General features: G+C 41.9%; 1 protein-coding gene across 10 annotated transcripts in view; it reads left to right on the top strand.

Moving 5' to 3' along the window:
• The window catches only part of TRPM3 (transient receptor potential cation channel subfamily M member 3), a 625,242-nt gene that overhangs the window by 485,799 nt on the left and 118,913 nt on the right, over nucleotides 1–20,530 (top strand). For 4 of the 10 annotated variants that reach the window (XM_049895514.1, XM_049895507.1, XM_049895513.1 and 1 more), the window contains 7 exons: nucleotides 427–527; nucleotides 1,922–2,056; nucleotides 4,948–4,998; nucleotides 13,630–13,665; nucleotides 13,828–13,968; nucleotides 18,091–18,120; nucleotides 18,893–19,182. In XM_049895514.1, coding sequence (XP_049751471.1) covers nucleotides 427–527; nucleotides 1,922–2,056; nucleotides 4,948–4,998; nucleotides 13,630–13,665; nucleotides 13,828–13,968; nucleotides 18,091–18,120; nucleotides 18,893–19,182 — 784 coding nt within the window. The remainder of the gene's footprint in view (nucleotides 1–426; nucleotides 528–1,921; nucleotides 2,057–4,947; nucleotides 4,999–13,629; nucleotides 13,666–13,827; nucleotides 13,969–18,090; nucleotides 18,121–18,892; nucleotides 19,183–20,530) is intronic. The other 6 variants (XM_049895509.1, XM_049895505.1, XM_049895508.1 and 3 more) reach the window with 3 other exon arrangements.

Raw genomic sequence — 20,530 nt, 5'->3', positions numbered from 1 at the left:
TGATACTGGTAGAACTGGAGCCAGCCTTTGAATTAGCAACACTGGAGAGCAGCGGGTCTCAGCAGGGCTGATTTTGTTCCCCTCTGGGGACATTTGGCAATGTCTGGAGACATTTTTGATTATTGTCATTGGGAGTGGAGAGGGTGCTCAGGCATCTAGTGGGAAGAGGCCAGTGATGCTGCTAAAAATCGTACAATGCACAGCACAGTCCCCTACCACACACACACAAAAAATTATCCTGCCCAAAATGTCAATGTCCTGACTCAAAATATCAATGCTAAGTTTGTGAAACCCTGCTGTTGGGCCAGGTTTGTGCCACAAGAAGAAGGGGCCATTGGAAGAGTGGCAGAGTGGATTTCCTTGATATGATAACTAATCAATGTTTTCTCTCTCCCAATGTCTATTTTTTTTAATGTCTATACACAGGAGCCAATGCCTCGGCCCCAGACCAACTGAGCTTAGCTTTAGCCTGGAACAGAGTCGACATCGCTCGCAGCCAGATCTTTATTTATGGGCAACAGTGGCCGGTAGAGTATATGTCGTCCCCTCTGAAAAGCCCGCCTGCCTGGGCAAGGGTATTTTAAACCTCTGAGAGAGTTTCAGGAAACCACTGCCTTTTCCTGAAGATGGAAACATCCCTTCGAACCGAATACTCTGGCCTGGGCTTCCTTTCTCATCTTTAGGAAAATACTGCCACCTAGTGGAAGTTACAACTAAGCACAACTCCAAGCGGTCCAAACATTTCCATCATTGGTCTTTAATATCAATTTTCAGCTACAAATTATGTCATTTATTTTAATATGAACAAAAAAACATAAGAAAAAGGTTGCATTAATTAAAATTAAGGAATTAGTGGAGTTATTGGTTGTTTCTGGTGGTCTGTTGAAAGGGACAAAAGGAAGACGTTGCTGCTTCCACGTGATGCCGCCCCGTGCTGATTTATGGCTGGGTCACACCTCAGGAAGGCAGATTTATCAGGCTTCAGCGTGCAGGTGCCATCTGGTCCTGGTGGCTGAATACAGGTCCTCCCTATTCCCAAGAACAGCACAGAGCAAACTGGAGCTTTATATAACCGTTCTTGGTTTGTTTCCCTCAATTGACTCTACCAAAAATAAAAACCTGGAAAATTAGCCATGGGGTGGTATACCATGTATCCCCAGGAGACAGCCAGGCTGCCTGAAATTAGATGCCTGTGCCTGGAATCACTGAAAGACATCATTGGTCCTGTGCAGGTCTTTTTTTTTTTTTTTTTAACCCTTTTCCCTCAGAGAACTTCTGCCTTAGATTGATCATATGTCTTCATTTAGCATTTGCAGATTGCTAATGCTAATTTGTCAAGAAGGCACTGGGAAGCTTCTGAGGAAGAAATTAAATAAAAATGCTAGTCAGTGACAAATCCAGAAGATGAGCTGTTTTTTTATAGTTAAGTGACACCTTCCTGCCTCTGTCTTGCCCATTTCTCTAAGGAGACCCCATCATGTCTTTTGGGTCCTTTGATCTGTTTCTTTGGGTTTCTTTTCTCGAGTCAACCTAGTGGTATCAGCCTAAGGAAGATGGAAGCGAAGACAGCAAAGTACCCATTTTGACGTTTACCGATGTTGCAGAAGTTTGGTCAAAGAGTTGAAAGGGAAACACCCTTCAAGCTCTTTCCCCTTTTCAGAATTCAGAAAAGAGATTCAGGGAGGGAATAGCTATTGCAACTAAAATCGTTGGCTTCCATTTGCAAAGACAGAGCTGAAATCACAGTAAAGGGTATGGCTGTCCCAAAAGTGGAGTTGAGTACAGTCTTGCTAGCATGTTCCTAGATGTGTTGAGGGTTTACCAAATGTCAGAAGCCTCCATTTCTAAGCTGTCTGAGTGAACACCAAAGAACTGCATGCCTACACCTTGGAGCAGACTAACTCAATGACTTGGTTTGCAGGTGGGGTCTCTGGAGCAAGCCATGTTGGATGCCCTAGTGCTGGACAGAGTGGATTTTGTGAAATTACTCATAGAGAATGGAGTAAGCATGCACCGTTTTCTCACCATCTCCAGACTAGAGGAATTGTACAATACGGTAGGGCCAAGCTAAGGCACTTTTCTTTGCTCTGTGTTCTTGTTTTGCCTTCTCCTGCCTCCTACATGCCTGTGATCCTCTCCCCAAGTTGCATGGATCCTTCCACACAAACGCTTCCCTAGGCCTGTGTAGCCAACAGACCCAAGTCAAGGGATCCTACTTGTTTTAACTGCTCAATTGTCAACAATTTAAGGCAAAAAGTTACGTGACCACCTAAGGGAAATATTCTCACAGATTCTCACACAAAACCAGGAGGCTCTGGATTAGAGTACGTTTTATTCTGCAAGCCCACGGGGTATTGGAAGCAATCAGCAAAGGAGGATTGATTTAAGTCTAAGCATCAAAGGGGCTGATTAAGCATCTCACACCAGTTTGCTATCCTCAGAGCTGTGAACTTCATTCCTTTTGCGCTATGGTGGAATAAAATGTAGAATACCTCCTATTTGAGGTTACTCAAAAGGATTTTTTGTATGTTTTGTTTTTATTTATTTTGCAATGACTTATTAAGTCAATCGCTAGGGGTGCCAGGCATTAATCATAAGAAAAACTACCATTTATGAAGTTTTTCAGAACATTCAGCAAGCTAAGTGCGTTGGTTCTGAGCTAATCCTCACTAAAATCAAATGCAATTAAAAGAGAAAAGATTGTTCTCTCCCATTTCACAGATGAGGGAACTGAGGCCCAGAAGTGAATTGATTTCTTTAAGGTTATTAAACTCCTAACTAAAGAAGTCAGGACTAAACACAAGCTTCTGTCTCAGAGATTACTCTTCCTCTCGTTTGTTACAGTGCCTCTCTGTCCCACCACCCAGAGCACAAATGGGAGGGGGCTTATTGACCTGTCCCCAGCCCGTTTTAGACTAGAAGGATGGCACTAGAGGGCACCACATAGCTTCTATTTCATTCCCCCTGCAGGAAGTACAAAACAGGTTAGCAGAGCGGCCTCGGGTTTCTGTTTACTCCCCAGATTTTTCTTGGCTCAGCATACTGAGACTTGGAGTAAGAATCCTGGGGTTTTCCCAAAAAATAAAACAGTTGAATGTTGAATGTTTACATATCAATCAAGGGAATAGAGTAATTTATTCCAACGATTGAAACAAAAAGGAAGGAAGTAGGAAGTTTTAAACCAAGAAAGGCCAATACATTTCACTACTCCAGTAAATTGACAGTGGTTCTCTGGAGTACTCTGTTGAGGATTATGGGAGTTTGAATGGCCCTAGTAGCAATAATCATAGCTAGCATTTATTGAGTGCTAAACACTGTTTGGGGAGCCCTGTGGTGCAGTGGTTAAAGCACTCTGCTGCTAACCGAAAGTTTGGTGGTTTGAACCCACCAGCTGCTCCAGGGGAGAAAGATATGGCAGTCTGCTTCCATAAAGATTACAGCCTTGGAAACACTATGGGGCAGTTCTGCTCTGCCCTATAGGGCCACTAGGAGTAGGAATTAACTCAACGGCACGAGGGTTTGGAAGCACTGTTTTAATAGCTTCATATACATTTTATCGTTTAACTTTCACAACAATCCTATCAAATAAGTGCTATTATTATACCCATTTTAGAGATGATAAAACTGAGTCACAAGTAGCTTGCCCCTGGTCAGAGCCAGATTTGGAACCAGGCAGGCTGACTCAGAGAATGTGTGTTTACCCACTACACAATGTGGCATCCCTTCAGTAGAAAAAAGATTCTGATAAGCGTGTGTGCATGAATGGGCAAGTAGCTGAGACAGTACGCAGGGACTGTCCCAATACTTGAGTGTGCTGCAACATTTCTTAAGGATTTGCTATCGCTGTTGTAGATCCTCCAGTACGGTTGCCAGATTTAGCAAATTAAAATGTAGGACACCCAGTTAAATTTGAATTTCAGATAAGCAAATTATTTTTATTATTATTTTTTTTTTTTAGTAAAAGTATATCCCAAATATGTCATGGGACATACTTATATTAAAAAGTATTCATTGTTTATCTGAAATTCAAATTTAGCTGGGCATCTTATATCTGGTCACCTTATTCCTGAAAGACAAGAAGATAGAAACCGATTTCACTTTATTCTCACCTCAAGCAAGCAAACAACTTTTCCCCAAGCATCTCTTTTCTCCAAACCACCTGTGGCTTTTTCTTTAGATCAAGGGTCGACAAATTACCACCCAGGGGCCAAATCCAGCCCATTGCCTATTTCTGAATGGCCTGCTAGCTAAGAATGGTTTTTATATAATTTTTAATGGTAAGAAGAATATTTTGTGGCACATGAAAATTACACGGAATTCAAATATCTATGCCGTTAGATAAAATTTTATTGGAACGTAAACCAAAAGCCAAACCCATTGCCATGGAGTCGATGCCAACACAGCCATGCTCATTTTTAAACATTGTCTCTGGCTGCCTTTACACTACAATGGCAGAGTTGAATAGCTGCAGCAGAGACCACGTGGCCCACACAGCCTAAAATATTTGCTACCTAACTAACCTTTTACAGAAAACGTTGGCCAGCCCGTGTTTAGACGACTTCTCATTCATAATGGGTAATAAACAAGTCGCAATGGTGATGTGCCAAAGTGTATTTCCAGCGAGGTAAACTAGCCCCTTTGCCTCCCTCTGCTGCAAAACTAACTCCTTAAACCATACCTTGGGCAAGCTATCATCCGAGTTGGTGGTCTCCCTCGCCAAGCTTAAACCTAGAACCTCAAATGCTTTTTCATGAGGAAATTCAATCCTCAAATCTGCCAGAGTGTTTGTTTAGAAGAAACAGGTACAACTGAGCAACTAGAACAAGGTCCATCTTCTCTATACACTGCCCCTCCACCAACCAGAACCTTTCCTTCCAGAACCTTCTTGCCTTGCCAACTAGAGCCCCTAACTAGCAAAACCATTTCATTCTTCTTTATTGCTTTCAGAGACATGGGCCCTCAAATACATTGTACCACTTGGTCAGGGATGTCAAAAAGGTAAGAATCCTCTTGACTGCAGGTCAGAGGCCCTGTCTTGACTGCTTTCTGTGATCAGAAACCACCTCTGTTTTGCATGAGCTGCCAGAGAACTCCTCTCCCTGCCAGACCTACCCCCATCTCAGAACACAGTGGTACGTGTGTGTGTCTTCTAACTGACACCCCGCTTATGATGCGGCTGTAGTTTCATCTCCCGTCTCTGTGGTTTTAGATGCTTTCGTTGGATAGAATGCTTTGGATAGTGGTCACTAGGCTTTCCCCGTGCCATGTGGATTTATGCCGTTCCTTGATTTTCCCATCTCCCCCTCACTGTTTGGGAAGCTGGTTTCCATGCTGTCCGATTCACCATCAGAGGTATCTTTGTTTGCCAGATCCTGGTACAACGTGTTGCTTTCAGTTCTGTAGCATCATACAGAGTGTAGTAAGCGTTTTAAATAGTTTCAGAGAAACAGGGAATAAAACATACACACGCATTCCATTCTTCTTTCACTACATTTTCTTCCAGAATATCTTTTCACATTTTCCATCTCATTTGAAAAACTGGTAAGTATGGATCAAGTAGACTTAGTCCCGTTTTACAGAGGAGGAGACTGAAAAACAAGGAAGTGAGAGCTGTGTCAGCTGGTTAGTGAGGGGCTGGAATTCAAGCTCAGATCATTGGATTAATAATAATAATATAATAATAGCTAACATTGAGCAATTACTGGGTGCTGGAACTGACCTAAGCTTTCTGTGCTTCCTAATCATCTAATCGTCACGACAATTCGATGAAGTAGTTTCTATCATTACCTCCCATTTTAGATGAGAAATATGCAGCCCAGGATGGGTATGTTTAATCTTGCCAAGTGCTGTTCTTTTGCCCCATACAGTCTCCTACGGAGGTAGCTTGGCTTCCAAATACTTCCGGTATTTTCAGAAAGTGATGCTTTAAATTCAAAGGATAGACTAGATGGTGGCACTTCACCACCCTCATAAACACACATACACACACACACAAGAACGTGTGTGCATGCGTGCGCACATACACACACCATCACTCGTTTGTAGCAATTCCTCACAATGTCTACAGCACATACCCTAGGACAGCTACAAAGGGAGGTCAAAAATAGACTACAGTTTCTTCATCTCATAGGAAGCCCTTGGCTAAAATTGACCTTCAAGTGTCCTTTAGCTGCCTTCTTATTTTTCCTTCTTGCTTTTAATCTATTAATCTGCGGGACCTTTACTAGTAACAACTAAAGGATAAAAAAGAAACACCACGCAACTTCTTCTGTTGGACCTTGAAAACTCCCTCCCCATCTAAACATTACTGTATGGAGGGATTTTTCATCTGTATGAGTTAGAGAAACCTGTAGTTCTTCCCAAGTGAGGGAAACAAGCTGTGAAATTCGCACACCCAACTCAAAAACCATATTACGGAGACCACATCTTTCCTCCCCATCTCAAGCCGTGGTGGTATAGGTGCGCTCAACACTCCCATTTCTCTTTCCCACGGTCTTCCAGCTTTGTTTAATCTATCCTGGTTTTAAATTGCTTGGAATTGAATGGGAAGAAGGATTTTGAAAGATTAAAAGTACACACATCCATTGTGTATCCTTTGCCAAGATATCTGTGGCTCGTGTTCCATAAAATGTTTTGACTTTTTCTAAAATAGTGAATATCACCCTCCTCACCTTGAGCCACTTGTTGTCACTGAAGTAGGTGGGAGGCCTTCTAAAGAGATGGCTACCCCTTCAGCCAATCCAAGCCTTCAAATAAAGCCACCCACCCACTACCATCCGTGTCTGCCAGCAATCCTGGCTCGCCTGACAATACTGTCAAACACATTTTCACAGTTAGATGTCACTGACTATATAGATGACCAAAATCCCCCTTATTAGATTCTCTTCCCATAGGACCCTGCTTGGCAATGCCATTTTCTCTTTTCTGAAATCCCATTATACTGCTTCTTGCATTTGCCTGAATCATTTGTAATAGAAGGCATGTAAAGTATTATTTAGGGTTGTTGTTTTTGTTTTTTTGGGGGGGGGGGTCTTTTTAGTTGAATATGTACCTTAAAAATAATATAGACTAGCAAGAAAGAGCAGAATGCTAAGAATCTGGGAAGAGGGATGTATTAGGGACAGTACTGTTTTTTTTAATGTGATCCAAATATTGGAGCAGGAAGATGGTTATTTAAGCATTCATTATATGCTAATTTAGTAACTGGATAAAATGGTAACAAATCACCTGGAATAGTAGTGAACTGGCCTAGGAGAAATTTATCCTTTTTCCTGGGAAGACAAACTGCCAATAAGTTGGGGAGAAATACAAAGCCTACGTTTAGTTTCTTCTCTTTGGAAGAAACAGGAACAGAAAATGCAGACTCTGTTTATTTCTAGAGAAATAAGAGTGAGCATCTGACTGTTGGAAAGCAAGACAGGTTACACTGGTCGCCAAAGGAGCAGAAAGTATCCATGTTTCATACTATATGGAGGAAGGGAGCTGAAAATGAGGCTTTAGTTTTTTGTTTTGTGTTTTTGTAAGAAATGAATGAGAGAGAGATTGCTACTGAAAGACAGCTCCATCTGATGGATCCAGGTGACTTCCAGCAATTTAGGTGTAAACTATGTATAAAATGCCAAGAAAATCCTGGACAGTTAAATTGATTTTCAAAATTAAAGAACATAATTATTAACATGTGCTTTGTGCTTTACAATTACAGGGCTTTTTATGTGTAATAATTTATTTGATCTGTGGCAAAAAAATAATCGACAAATGGGAAATCCTGGTGCAAAATGCTATTTGTGAGCTAGGAACTCAGTTCTGGACCTTAAATGTAGTTAGTGTTTGATAATATATCTGTTTGATAATATATTATCCATTTGATAATTAATCTGTAAGATTAAATTTAAATAACTCTTACTACCCAGGCGATGGATTTAGGAATTATCACAACGGATGTGACACTTTCACGTTCAATTATTCTTTGTGACCAACAGAACTGAATGTGGGGAACTGCTCCCAAGTTAATTTCAAAATCTCAAATTATTTGTATCAGGGGAGCAGCCTAGGAGCAATGAGATAAAAGAATTGCTGCTATTCAGCATCAATCAGAAATTTAAGTCGATACAAGTCAACCCAGTTCCCTGAACTGTTCTTATGCATAAATCCATTGAACATCCCCAATGCTCTCACATTAAGCCAGAAAGGCCCAAGTCTGTCTGCTTCTCTGTGAAATATAACCTGCCATTATATTATATAGTAGCTGGCTGTCTGCTCAATTTGTGCCTCTGTATGTTTTAAAGTCGTTTTCTTTCTTTCTTAAATTCAATGTGCTAATACTTCCCATTACCTGTGCTATTTCTCCCCATCAAAGGAGGGTGATTTTTTTAGTATTATGTAGAAGTAGTGGTGAAATTATGATAATTTAAAGTTCATTTAGATGGGAATCAAGACGCAGGGCTTTGCAGAATGTAAAAAATAAATTAAGAAATAAAAGCATTTCTAGGCATACTTTGGATAAAGAAAAGATATTTGCATAATCCCCTCTGTTAAATTCATGCAAATTTGTAAAAGCTTCCTTGGGTCTTAAAAGGCTGATTGCCCTGTCTAGTAACCAAACACTGGGGGCACGTCCTCTTTTCCCGTGAACTTTCACCAGATCAAGCCCCTGCCTGTTAATTACTGAAACCAATTGCTGTCCACTTCTCCTTCCTGATAAGCTGTCCCAGGAGAGCCCCTTCCCCACTCTCTTGGTGAACGTGACCATGAACAACCATCGGGAACACCCTGTTTTGGAGACTTGCTACAAATTCCAAAGCAAACCTGTTCCTAAACAACTGGATGCTGTTGGGGATATCCTGAGCTGACATTTGAAAAACAGAGTTCGATTTGAAGAGAGGGTCTAAGAAGTGAACTTAAACTCTTCTTTTAATGAGAAGGCATCCTGAGGAGTGGCAGGAAAATGTTCAGGATTAACCACTTGCTAGCAATTTCATAGCACAAAAAAAGGAGAAAACCTTTTCAACTTGTCAAATTGCACCCACCCCATAGACCAAGCTTCTCCTTTTTATTGTGTGCGTCAAATTATTTGAATTACATGGCCTCCCACATGATGCAGAGGCATGAAATGGGAACTAATCGTTCAAGCTTTACCAATATGTTCATAGCAAAGGGGGAAGGGGTAACAGAAACAACAGGCAGAAGGGAGTATTACCCCAGTATTATTGTTAATTGATTTCTAATTTGAAAAGCACCCAAGCAGAGGAAGACTCCTCCAGAAGGTTTTTGGACATTACCTGTTGGTCTGTGTGGTGCCATCCACCTTCTCTGCTCTTTCCAGAAGAAGTGGAGGCCATAAGCACAATCCCAGCCCTGTCTATCACTTTGCCACCCCTTTCTTCTAGCCCCCAGTTCCACTAACTAAACCCCAGATGATAACGGGAAACTAGACCGACCCTGGGATCTCTGGACGGGGGTCTTTGTCCACTGGCCTGGCAGCATAGAAATGTGAGCAGCCTGCCGGGTCATGGTTATAAAATCGGTCCTTTAGATATAGATAGGACGTTAGGAGTCACTGTGTCCAAACCACCTCTTGTCAGAGAGTAAACTGAGGCACAGAGAAAGGAAGTCCTGAGTTACATGGGTACAGAGCCAGGGCCACTGCCAGCCCAGTGCTGTTTCCACTGTGGGGTCACATGGCTGGTTGTTCTCCGCATGAGTAGTCATAGGTCCCCTGCAAAGCTGGTCCTAGCAGAAGCAGCCCCCATGCACCATCTGTGACATCAGCAGGCCACGGGTGGTCAAGGCCGTGGACTCAACACCTCAGAAATGTGCCAATGCTGCCATCCTTGTTAGCAAAACCCCATCTCTGTCTATCCCCTTGCCAGGCTCAAAAAGGCCTAGACCGTACCCAATTTCATTCATTTTGTAAAATCTATGTCTTCTTCCCCAAAAGTTTCCATACTTCCTAGGAATAAATTTAAAACTAATGTCCCTTGATTTCTCTGCTCTGCAAATCAGATACATTCAAGCTTTTAGGCTGAGTACAAACATACTACTTAGTAAGGTGAACTTTCTCTCCTCTGGATACCACTTCAACAAGAGCATCTGACTCTCTTCCTGTCCCCAGAGTGCTATGAATTTGTTTTCTTCATTTGTTATACAACAAAACACTTAGAACAGGCAGGTGGATGCTGCTGAGGGAGGGGCCTTCATGGGCCTCAGTTAGGTGAGCAGCACCCCCTCGTGATCAAACAATGCAAGCACATAGAGAGGATCCTCTCAGGCCTTGCCTCAAATTTCTGTGGAAACCAGAATGGTCACAAATCCTTTCTCCTGGGTCTGACCAGACCAGACATACATAGTTCCGAAATAATCTTTATTTGAGTGGTTTCCAGAAAAGGGGAATTCCGACACCTTTCCTAGCAACATATCCCCCTAACAGCTCTTTATAAACAAAGTCATCTGCTAAAAATGTTTTATTTGCCCCTGTTAAATTTTTACTTAGTTTAAATTTTACTTCTATTATCACTGTCCTGACAACTTCCACTCTTACAGCCACCTCAAAAGCATAGACATTGCCATTCAATACTGTTCTTCAGGCAGTAGTGGTGTCATGCTCCTAGAAATCAAACTGATGCTCACGCCTAGGTTCCTCAAAAGAAAATACATAGTCGTTAGGCTCACAGACACCACGTTATGGGTTTTTTTTTTTTTTTTTTCCAGTTATTGTACTTTAGATGAAGGTTTACAGAACAAACTAGCGTCTCATTAAACAATGAGTGCATATATTGTTTTCTGACATTGGTTATCAACCCCACGACATGTCAACACTCTCCCCTTCTCGATCTTGGATACCCACGTTTTAAATTTAGGAAATCATTACAAGATAAAAAGTAAGCACAAGTTCATAGACTTCCTATGATTGTCTTTCAATAGTATCACAGTGATTTCTTTGGGGATTTTTTATTAGCCTGCTACTTGAGTACTACAAACCATACAGACAAGTTCAACCCCCTTTAACAGTGAAGAAAAGTGAGGGAAGTTGGCTAGTTGGCTAATTAGTGGGAGACAGACGGAAGCACAGGTCAGCAAGCTTACAGCCCTGAGTTCTTAATGCTGCCAGCCTCACAGCGCTGAGGAGAATAAGGCAGATGGTGTGTGTCATCTCTGGTGGGCATCCTTAGGAGAGCCAAGTGTCTAGGAGACCAGGCCCAACTGGGTGCATCCAGACTCTTGGGCTCTTCTGCTCTTTAAATAGCAGCCTTGCCTAACTGTTCAATAGAGCCAGAGGGTGCAGAAACCTTGGCCTTGTCGATCTGCCCCTAAATAATAGAGAAAAGTGGCTGCATGGGCAATAGTTTTAAACTTTGCTTAATTCTGATGGAAAGGGCAATACCTGAAAAATTATCTTAAAAGAAAACCTTCTCTAAGTTGCCTTATTTTCTAGTTTTATCACGCTTTCCATAAAGAAGTCGGATGACTGGTCTTTCTTGATAGGTTGAAGAGAGCTGAACTTGCTGATTCAGTTAGATTGATGAGATCATCTTCGAACAAAGGAGATTTTGAAATTCTGAGAAGGGCAGGGAGAGGGGTAGAGACCATTTTTGAAAAGGGACGATTCAGCTAAGGAAATGGCTCTTGGGCTGGGTTCTGATTGGCCAAAGCCAAGGATGGGTGTTCTATGCACCAAAGTACTTCCACCTTATATATGATGCCCTACGTATGGCTCTACTGCAGACCATTTGATTAGCAGCCAAACGCTTTAACCACTGCACCACCAGGGCTCTCTGGGGTGACTAATACACTGCGGTTATTTAGTTGTTACTGAGACCCTAATACTAAAAAGCCCAAACACAGACTTGATTCCACTTCACATCAAATAATTTCACTGTTTTATTCATTCACATTTTCAATATGTATATTCTGAGTATCCACCATATAACAGGCACTATAAAAGGCACTAAAACCCAGTGCCATCCTCACTATAAAAGGCACTAGGAATACAAAAATAAATAAAAACAATTAAGAAAAATAGTTATAGGTTTGATGATAGGATATGGTGGGCTTCCTCTAATCCTGCATCCTAAAACCTTCAAATGGCTGCTGTTGACCATAGGAAAGTTGAGTAAGGATGACTGCAAAAACCTATCATTAGCTTATCAAAACAATTTTCTACTGAGAGTGGTTCTCTTTTTAGATTATGAATTCCCTGGTCTACTGTGTAAGCTACCATTGCCACCTGAACCGTGTTCAGTCAGCAGACCAGTGATTCTCCAGCTTTGGCTTGTATCAGAGTCACATGGAGAGGTAATAAAGCACACAGAGACCAAGTCACTGAGGTAGAGCAGGGCTCAAGTCTTTGCAGTGTCACCAAGCTCACCAAGTGATTCTGATACCCACCAAAGTTGGAGAACCACCAATTACGAGCCACTTCATGGAAGTGGCAGAGATCTACAACACCCCGTGTGGGGCCATCCACTAAGGACAGAAGTGGACAAGGCTTCTTGTGCCTCTGCAGAACACATCTCAGGACCCAGTGCCCAGACTTCACAAATGCTGTGACACCACAGCCATCCATAGTATGGAGGACTCTCCTCAATCAAGGAACTAAACCAGAGGCTGAGAGTTGATAGGCCACGCCCTTTTGAGTTCTCTGTGCACTCAGACTTGCCCACACATGGAGCACCTCTCCCTGACCTAACAGAGGAAGGGTTTGCCTTAGACCCTATACCAGCAAACAAACAAACATAACCAGTTGCCGTTGAGTCCATTCAGACTCATGGTGACCCTGTGTGGGTCAGAGTAGAACTGTGCTCCATGAGGTTTTCAAGGCTGTGACCTTTCAGAAGCAGATCACCAGGCCTTTCTTCTGAGGTACCTCTGGGTCGGTTCGAACCTCCAACCCTGTAGTTAGTAGTTTGCGTTACCTGCGGACTGCTCAGATCCTATAGAGCTCCCTTTAAAGTAAAAACCAGTAATGAGTAGATAATAATAAAAAGCTATTTAGCTCTTATCAAGAATTTTTGTTTTTGCATTTTATCTGACAAACAGCTAAAACATACATATGCATTGTATGTCTTTTAGAAGCATTATTCTCTTCAAAGAAAAGTATGAAAAACCTCTTTAATTCTGGGAAAATAAATATTCTTCTCCTACCCCTCCCCGCTTTGTCTTTAAGAACAGATTTTCTTACACCACTTCATCCTGTCACCCAAAATCCCTCCCTAGATGCTGTTCTCCATTTGTGAAAAAGGTGCCAAATTTTTTGGTAAGCAGTAATAGAGACTTTGTATTAAAGGAGACTTGTGCTCTAAACATGCCTCCTGAGGGAGACCCTGGTAATGACATCTTCTGGAAGAGTCTTCAATGAATGAGTGAGAAGAGGTAAATTATCAGCAGGAGGGTGGTGCCAGGCCTAGACCAGGGGCAGAGTAGGCACGGGAAAGCAGAGATGGGGACCTCAGGGAACCTAGTTTGTAGTGGGTGGGAGTGGTCGTATTTGCCATGTCAACGTTTGTGCTTCTTTCTGCTACACTGGTGTTTTTTTCTCCCCAGCTGAAGACTTGAATAAATATTTTGACGTAATTTTCTGTTATTCCCAACGATTACTGCATCTTCTTATTTAACTTATGTCTTCTTTCCAAGCGAGAATATCCAGGTTTCGGTTGGATCTATTTTAAGGTGAATTAATTAACCAGCCTAATAATATATTCATGTGTTTTTTATTTTTCATTATTTTTTATTTACTCTAAAATAGTTACAGAACACATGGAGCGGAATCCCTAGTAAACCACGTTGTCTTTTGGATCTGTGTGTGTGTTTGTTTCCTTCTTCCCCGGATAGGGGAACCTGCCTCCGGACTACAGGATCAGCCTGATTGACATCGGCCTGGTGATCGAGTACCTGATGGGAGGAGCTTACCGCTGCAACTACACTCGCAAGCGCTTCAGGACGCTCTACCACAACCTCTTCGGCCCCAAGAGGGTGAGCCTTGCTGCTTGGTTTTCTGGGCTCCTCCTGGGAGGTCGGGGGTGCCCTAGAGATTTAGGGTGTGGTTTCCTCGTCTCCTAGGAGGAGACTAAATGTGAAGGAGGCGTGTCCTCTTCTTCCTCCCTCTGCCATCAAATCTGTTTAAAAATAATACAGGAATGCATTAGGGGAGGAAGAAAAACGCGTGTGTGTCTTTGTGTGTCTGTGTGTTTGTGTGTCCACTAGGTCCAGCTCAAATAAAAAAATCGCACTGAGAGCGGGCCTAGATATTCAGAGGATAGTAAGGAAATTCAAGTTTATTTTATTAATTCACTCAGCAATATCCAAGGCTTTTGCTCTTATGACCTATTTATACTTTTTGAAAATTATTGAGGACCCCACAGAACTTTTATCTTTGTGAGTTATTATAGCTCACAAATAATAATATTTATCATATTGGAAATTAAAATTGAAAGTCCCTGGCTAGTGCAAACGGTTAATGCCTTTGACTGCTAACCAAAAGGTTGGAGGTTTGAGTCCACCCAGAGGCAGCTTGGAGGAAAGGCCTGGCAATTTGCTTACCAAAAAAGCCAGCCATTGAAAACCCTATGGAGGACAGTTCTATTCTGACACATGTGGGGTCGCCATGAGTCAGAATGGACTTGACAGCAACTGGTGATAGCGGTGGTAGTGGAGGAAAAGTATTTATTAGTGCATTTTACAATAACAGTAACAAGCCTGTTATGTGTTAAAGTAAATACCATGTTTGTGAAAAAATATTTCCACAAAAATAAAAAATAAATTACGGACAAGAGTAGCATTGTTTTGCATTTTTGCCGATTTCTTTAATGTGTGGCTGGCTTAATAGAAGTCAGCTAGATTTTCATATCTACTTTCTGCATTCAGTCTGTTGTGAAATGTTGTTTTGTTGAAATTTATTAAAAAAAAAAAAACCCTGGCTTCACAAAAATATGTAGTTGGAAAACGGGGGAGTGTTTTAATAATCTTTACAGATAATTAGAGATATTCTTCTTTGATAATCAAACCAATTGCTGTCAATTTGATTCTGACTCATGGTGACCCCATGTGCATCAGAGTAGAACTAATCCACAGGGCTTTCATGGCTGTGACCTTTCGGAAGTAGATCCCCAGGCCTTTCTTCCAAGGCACCTTTGGGTGAGTTCAAACCACCAACCTTTTAGTTAGTGGCCCAGCACTTAACCATTTGCACCATCTAGTCGTCTCCATTTTCGTTGATACTATACCCAAATTCAACAAGTGGTAGTTTCCTGAAGATTAGTTGCAATGTGAAATCTGAAACCATATCAATGAGATTTTCTGATTTCTGTTACACTAAAATATTCTAGTCTGGTACTTTATATGAATCTTGTAACTTAATGAATTGGCCACTGGAAAATATTGGTTCCTTGAGTTATGCAGGTCTTGCAAATGTTGGCCCATTTCATTATGTGGTATCAAGAATTCACACTCAGTAGTATAACTGCTAATCTCGCCGGAGGTGATACGAAGTATTGAGAAGCTGTCAGCGTCATCATGGGAGATACGAGTTTTCCAGAATTCTCATTTTTGTTTGAAAATTTGAATTTTGTCCTTAACAAATACCGTCAGTTATTTTCCTTGAAATGATAGCCTTGCTTCATTCATTTCCAAAAATCTGCAAAATTTCCTAGTCTAAGTAACCAGTTTGTCTGCCAGCTATTCCTTCAAGTAAAAAATACTTCATGGAAAAGTGGCTAGTTCAATTCAAACAATCACTTAAGTGCTTTTCCTCAAGACCACCTAGCATGGTTCAGAAAGTAGCAGAGCTTTATGCATACTTCCTGTTTTACCCCACAGATTATTAAAAAAGATGTGTAGCCAAGGGTGGTGGTGGTTGTTATATGCCATTGAGTCGATTCCAACTCATAGCGGCCCTATAAGCAGAGTAGAACTGCCCATGAGGTTGCCTAGGCCATGATATTATGGGAAGGAGCCCTGGTGGCACAGTGGTTAAAGCACTTGGCTGTTAACCAACCTAAAGGTCAGCAGTTCTAACCCACCAGTCATTCTGCGGGAGAAAGATGTGACAGTCTGCTTCCATAATGATTACAGCCTTGGAAACCCTACAGGGCAGTTCTACTCTGTCTTATAGGTTTGCTATGAGTCAGAATTGACTCTACAGCAGTGGGTTTTAATCTTTACAGGAACAGATCACCAGGTGTTCTCTCCCACGGAGCAGTTTTCAGGTAGTAGCTAAGCACTTAATCGTTGTGCCACCAGGGCTCCCTGTAGTCAAGGGTAGAGATTTAATAAAAACTGGATTAATAATTAATATGCTTTATCAAGGACATTAATAAATGAATTGGCATGTGTGTAATGTAAATGCATAACACTGAAGAGTCTCGTGACTGCTAGTAAAATTTCCTACCACTGCCTGCATGCAAACCAAGACACTCAGCAGTTTTATTCACCGTGGCTTTTGTACCACCAGTGCAAATGTTAGCATAGTGTAAAAAGCAAATAATATCTTAGTGTGATTACTGAAAGTAGTTTTCACTTCATGGATCAGAGAACTTCAAAAGCACCGAAAATTATAAATAAGGGGAAAAATCACGTAAAATTTTAACAGTTGGTCAGTTTAGAAACTGAAAGAGAAGGAAAGGGAGAGAGTCTAGGTTCAAGCTGTTCAAACTGGAATGGACGAATGAAATTTGGAGAAACTGGAGGTTCTATAGCCTTACTCTTCACTCACATAACTTTCAAGATGGAACCACCCCATTCTGTTACTGTTAAAAATAAAGAATTGGTAGTCTTGGGCCCTGCTATATAATTTTGTATCTCCACTTGCTAACCATAAATCAAGTTCTGTGGTTTGCTGAGTCACCCTCTCTCTTGGTGCCTGTTTTGCACTTCCCAGCACAGCCGATGATGCTGACCTTCCATGCCACTGAGCACCTTGGCCACCATCAGAACATGCCCTTCCAGCCCTACTCACCTTCCTCTCCCATGCGGCAGCATAGGGAGATGGCCAGCATGAGACATCTAGACATTTCTGAATAATATCCCAAGTCTCCAGATAATGGAGGCTCTTCAGAGGTTCGAGAAATATCTGATGGTTTGATTGAACATTTCATTGCTTTCGCAAGTGATTGGTGTCATAGAGCTGTCAGCCAAGAAGAATGGTCATTAGAAGGTGGAAGAAATCTTGGTTCACAAAAGAGATCATGAGCCTGCAAGCTCTACTTTTGAGAAATCTCATTATGCCTCTCCAGCTTCCTGAAGGTCCCTAGGTGATGCAAACAGTTTACACTTGACTATTAACCTAAAAAAAAAAAAAAAAAAAAGGGTGGCAATTCAGACCCACCCAGTGGTATCATGGAAGAAAAGGTCTAGCAATCTGCTTCCATTAAGATTAACCTAAAACAAACCAAACTCATTGCCGTCAAGCCAATTCCAACTCATAGCAACCCAAGAGGACAAAGTAGAACTGCCCCGTAAGGTTTCCAAGGCTGTAAATCTTTATGGAAGCAGACTACCACATCTTTCTCCCACAGAGCAGCTGGTGGGTTTGAACCGATACCGATAACCTTTCCGTTAGCAGCTGAGTGCTTTAACCACTGTGCCACAAGGGAGGCCAAAAAAAACCCTATGGAGCAGTTCTACTCTGTAACACATGGGGTCACCATGAGCCAGAGTCAACTTGACGGTAACTAACGACAACAGAACAATAATAGCTTCCTAGTTTTCTGTGATTTGCCAAAATCACCAAATCCCCAATTCTCTTAGAATTTCTATAGTCTCCCTTTTTGGCGTTTTATTTAGTGAAATGAACAAATGCTATATGGTACAATCACCAAAAAAAAAAGCAAACCTGTTGCCGTCGAGTCAATTCCAACTCATAGCGACCATATAGGACAGAGTAGAACTACGCCATAGGGTTTCCAAGGAGCGGCTGGTGGATTTGAACTGCTGACTTTTTGGTTAGCAGCCAACCTCCTTAACCACTGCTCCATAAAAAACACACTGCTCCATAGAGTCCTTATATTACCTGTTTAAGATACGGTAGGATTCTTTTCTTAACCTCTATGAAAAAGATCTAACTAAGTTCATGACATTTTTTTTTTTTTCCTTAAACAGCCCAAAGCCTTGAAACTGCTGGGAATGGAGGTAAATGTTTGCTCAAATTATTAGTGTCAGTTATTTATTCTCTTTATTACAAATTAAAAAAACATATTTAAGTTTATTGCAGCGTTAGGGCTTAGTCCATGATTCTAAAATAAGGAAATAAAATTTTTCAAAGTAACAAGGGTACAGGTCACAGTAGCTTTGAAAATTCCACCAGAAGGTCATGTTAGCATTGCAAACAGGAAATAAATCCTATTTGAAATACTAACTTGAAAATTAAGGAAGCATATAAATTCCAGTAAGTGAAATCTATTTATGGGTACTTGTAAATGGCCAACAGATCCAAACACCAGAACTACTTCACAAATGCGTCCAATAGGTATGCAGAAACTCGAGACAGGTTATCTGCTTCCTGTCTTTTGTTTGTGTGATTATTGTGATACATGCAAATTCAAGTATAGACTGTCCTGGCCCTTTCAATGAAAAGAATAGAACTCTCCATCTGAGATACAAACAACCCTACCTGTGGAGAAAAAAAAATTTTTTTTAAGGACAATAGAAAAATAAAATGGCCCTTAAGGAAATAACTTTTAAATTAAAGTATGACAGAGAGACGTGTCCCCACAGGACTGTGCTGATACATTTATTATAACTTGTTTTAAAGTTAGGCATGCATGTGCCCATGAGTTCTTTGCATATAGGAGCTGGCGTACTTCATTTCTGTATCTGTCCCAAACCTGGGTCAGTAACTACTTACTGAAATGAATTGATTTGTTTCCAACTCAGCCTCTATGTTGTGTCCCTAAAATTACAGGACGATGTTCCCTTGAGAAGAGGAAGAAAGACAACCAAGAAGCGTGAAGAAGAGGTGGACATTGATTTGGACGACCCTGAGATCAACCACTTCCCTTTCCCCTTCCACGAGCTGATGGTGTGGGCTGTCCTGATGAAGCGGCAGAAGATGGCCTTGTTCTTCTGGCAGCATGGTGAGGAGGCCATGGCCAAGGCCCTGGTGGCCTGTAAGCTCTGCAAAGCTATGGCTCACGAGGCCTCTGAGAACGACATGGTCGACGACATCTCCCAGGAGCTGAACCACAACTCCAGGTTCGCCACTCCAGCAAATGGAATGGGGGGTCAGGGAAAGAGAAGAGAAGATGGGCCCCAAATACTGGAGGTTCTGAGCTACCCAAAGCTTTAAGGGGAGGCAGTATTACCCCCATGGTACACACAGAGGGTTCCAGTTTCCAGCTGCCATCAAGTTGATTCTGACTCATGGCGATCCCATATGTTGCAGAGTAGAACTGTGTTCCATGGGTTTTCTTGGCTGACACCTTTTAGAATCAGATCTCGAGGCCTTTCTTCCAAGGCACCTCTGCGTGGGTTTGAATCGCCAACCTTTCGGTAAATAGCCAAGTACTTGGCAGTTTTCACCACCCAGGGACTACACACAGAGGATGGACATGAATAAACATGTATTGGACACAATACTACACAAGAAGGTACATAGGTGACCTCATTCTATCCTCTCAACTACCCCCGAGATGTGGGTACTAATATTATGTGTAATTTACAGTTATGAAAAATGAGGGCCAGAGAATTTAAGTAACTTCTTCAAGATTACACACACTTGTAAAAATTGACAAGGCTGGGATTTGAACTGAAGGCTATCACTTTTAAGGAGACATACTGCACTCTAGTCATTGACTTACTGGTCTGAATTCAGGGCCCTGAGTGCAGGCACCATGCCTTGTTTGGCTTCCACCTCCAATCTAATGAGGATTTCTGTCCTTGAGTCAGCTCTAACTCGTGGCGACTTTATGTGTAACAGAAGAAAACTTTGCCTGGCCCTGCACCATCCTCACGATCATTGGCGTGTTTGAGTCCATTGTTGCAGCTGTTGCATCGTGCCTTCCAACTAGGGAGCTCATCTTCCAGCACTATATCGGACAGTATTCTGTTGTGATCCATAGGGTTTTCATTGATTCAGGAAGTAGATCATAAGTCCTTTTTGCCTAGTCTTAGTCTGGAAGCTCCCCTGAAACCTGGCCACCATAGGTGACCCTGCTTGTATTTGAAATGCTAATGGCATAGCTTCCAGCATGACAATAACACGCAAGTTACCACAGTACAACAAACTGACAGACGGGTAGTGGATCTGGCCCATGTTGTTGTTGTTGTGTGCTGTCCGGTCAATTCCAGCTCGTAGCAACCTTAATATGACAGAGTAGAACTGCCCCATACGGTTCCCTATGCTGCAGTCTTCACGGACGCAGATTGCCACAGTATTTTTTCCGCAAAGCGGCTGGTGGGTTCAAACTGCCAAGCTTTTGGTTAACAGCCAAGTTCTTAACCATTGTGTCACCCGGGCTCCTTGATCTGGTCCATAAAAATCAAAAAAACCAAACCCACTGCCGTCCAGTCGATTTCGACTCATAGCGACCCTGTAGGACAG

Source organism: Elephas maximus, chromosome 9, assembly GCF_024166365.1.
Source record: "Elephas maximus indicus isolate mEleMax1 chromosome 9, mEleMax1 primary haplotype, whole genome shotgun sequence".
Classification (NCBI taxonomy): Eukaryota; Metazoa; Chordata; class Mammalia; order Proboscidea; family Elephantidae; genus Elephas; species Elephas maximus.
The sequence above is the reverse complement of the archived record's forward strand: the minus strand, read 5'-3'. Positions and strand labels throughout refer to the sequence as shown.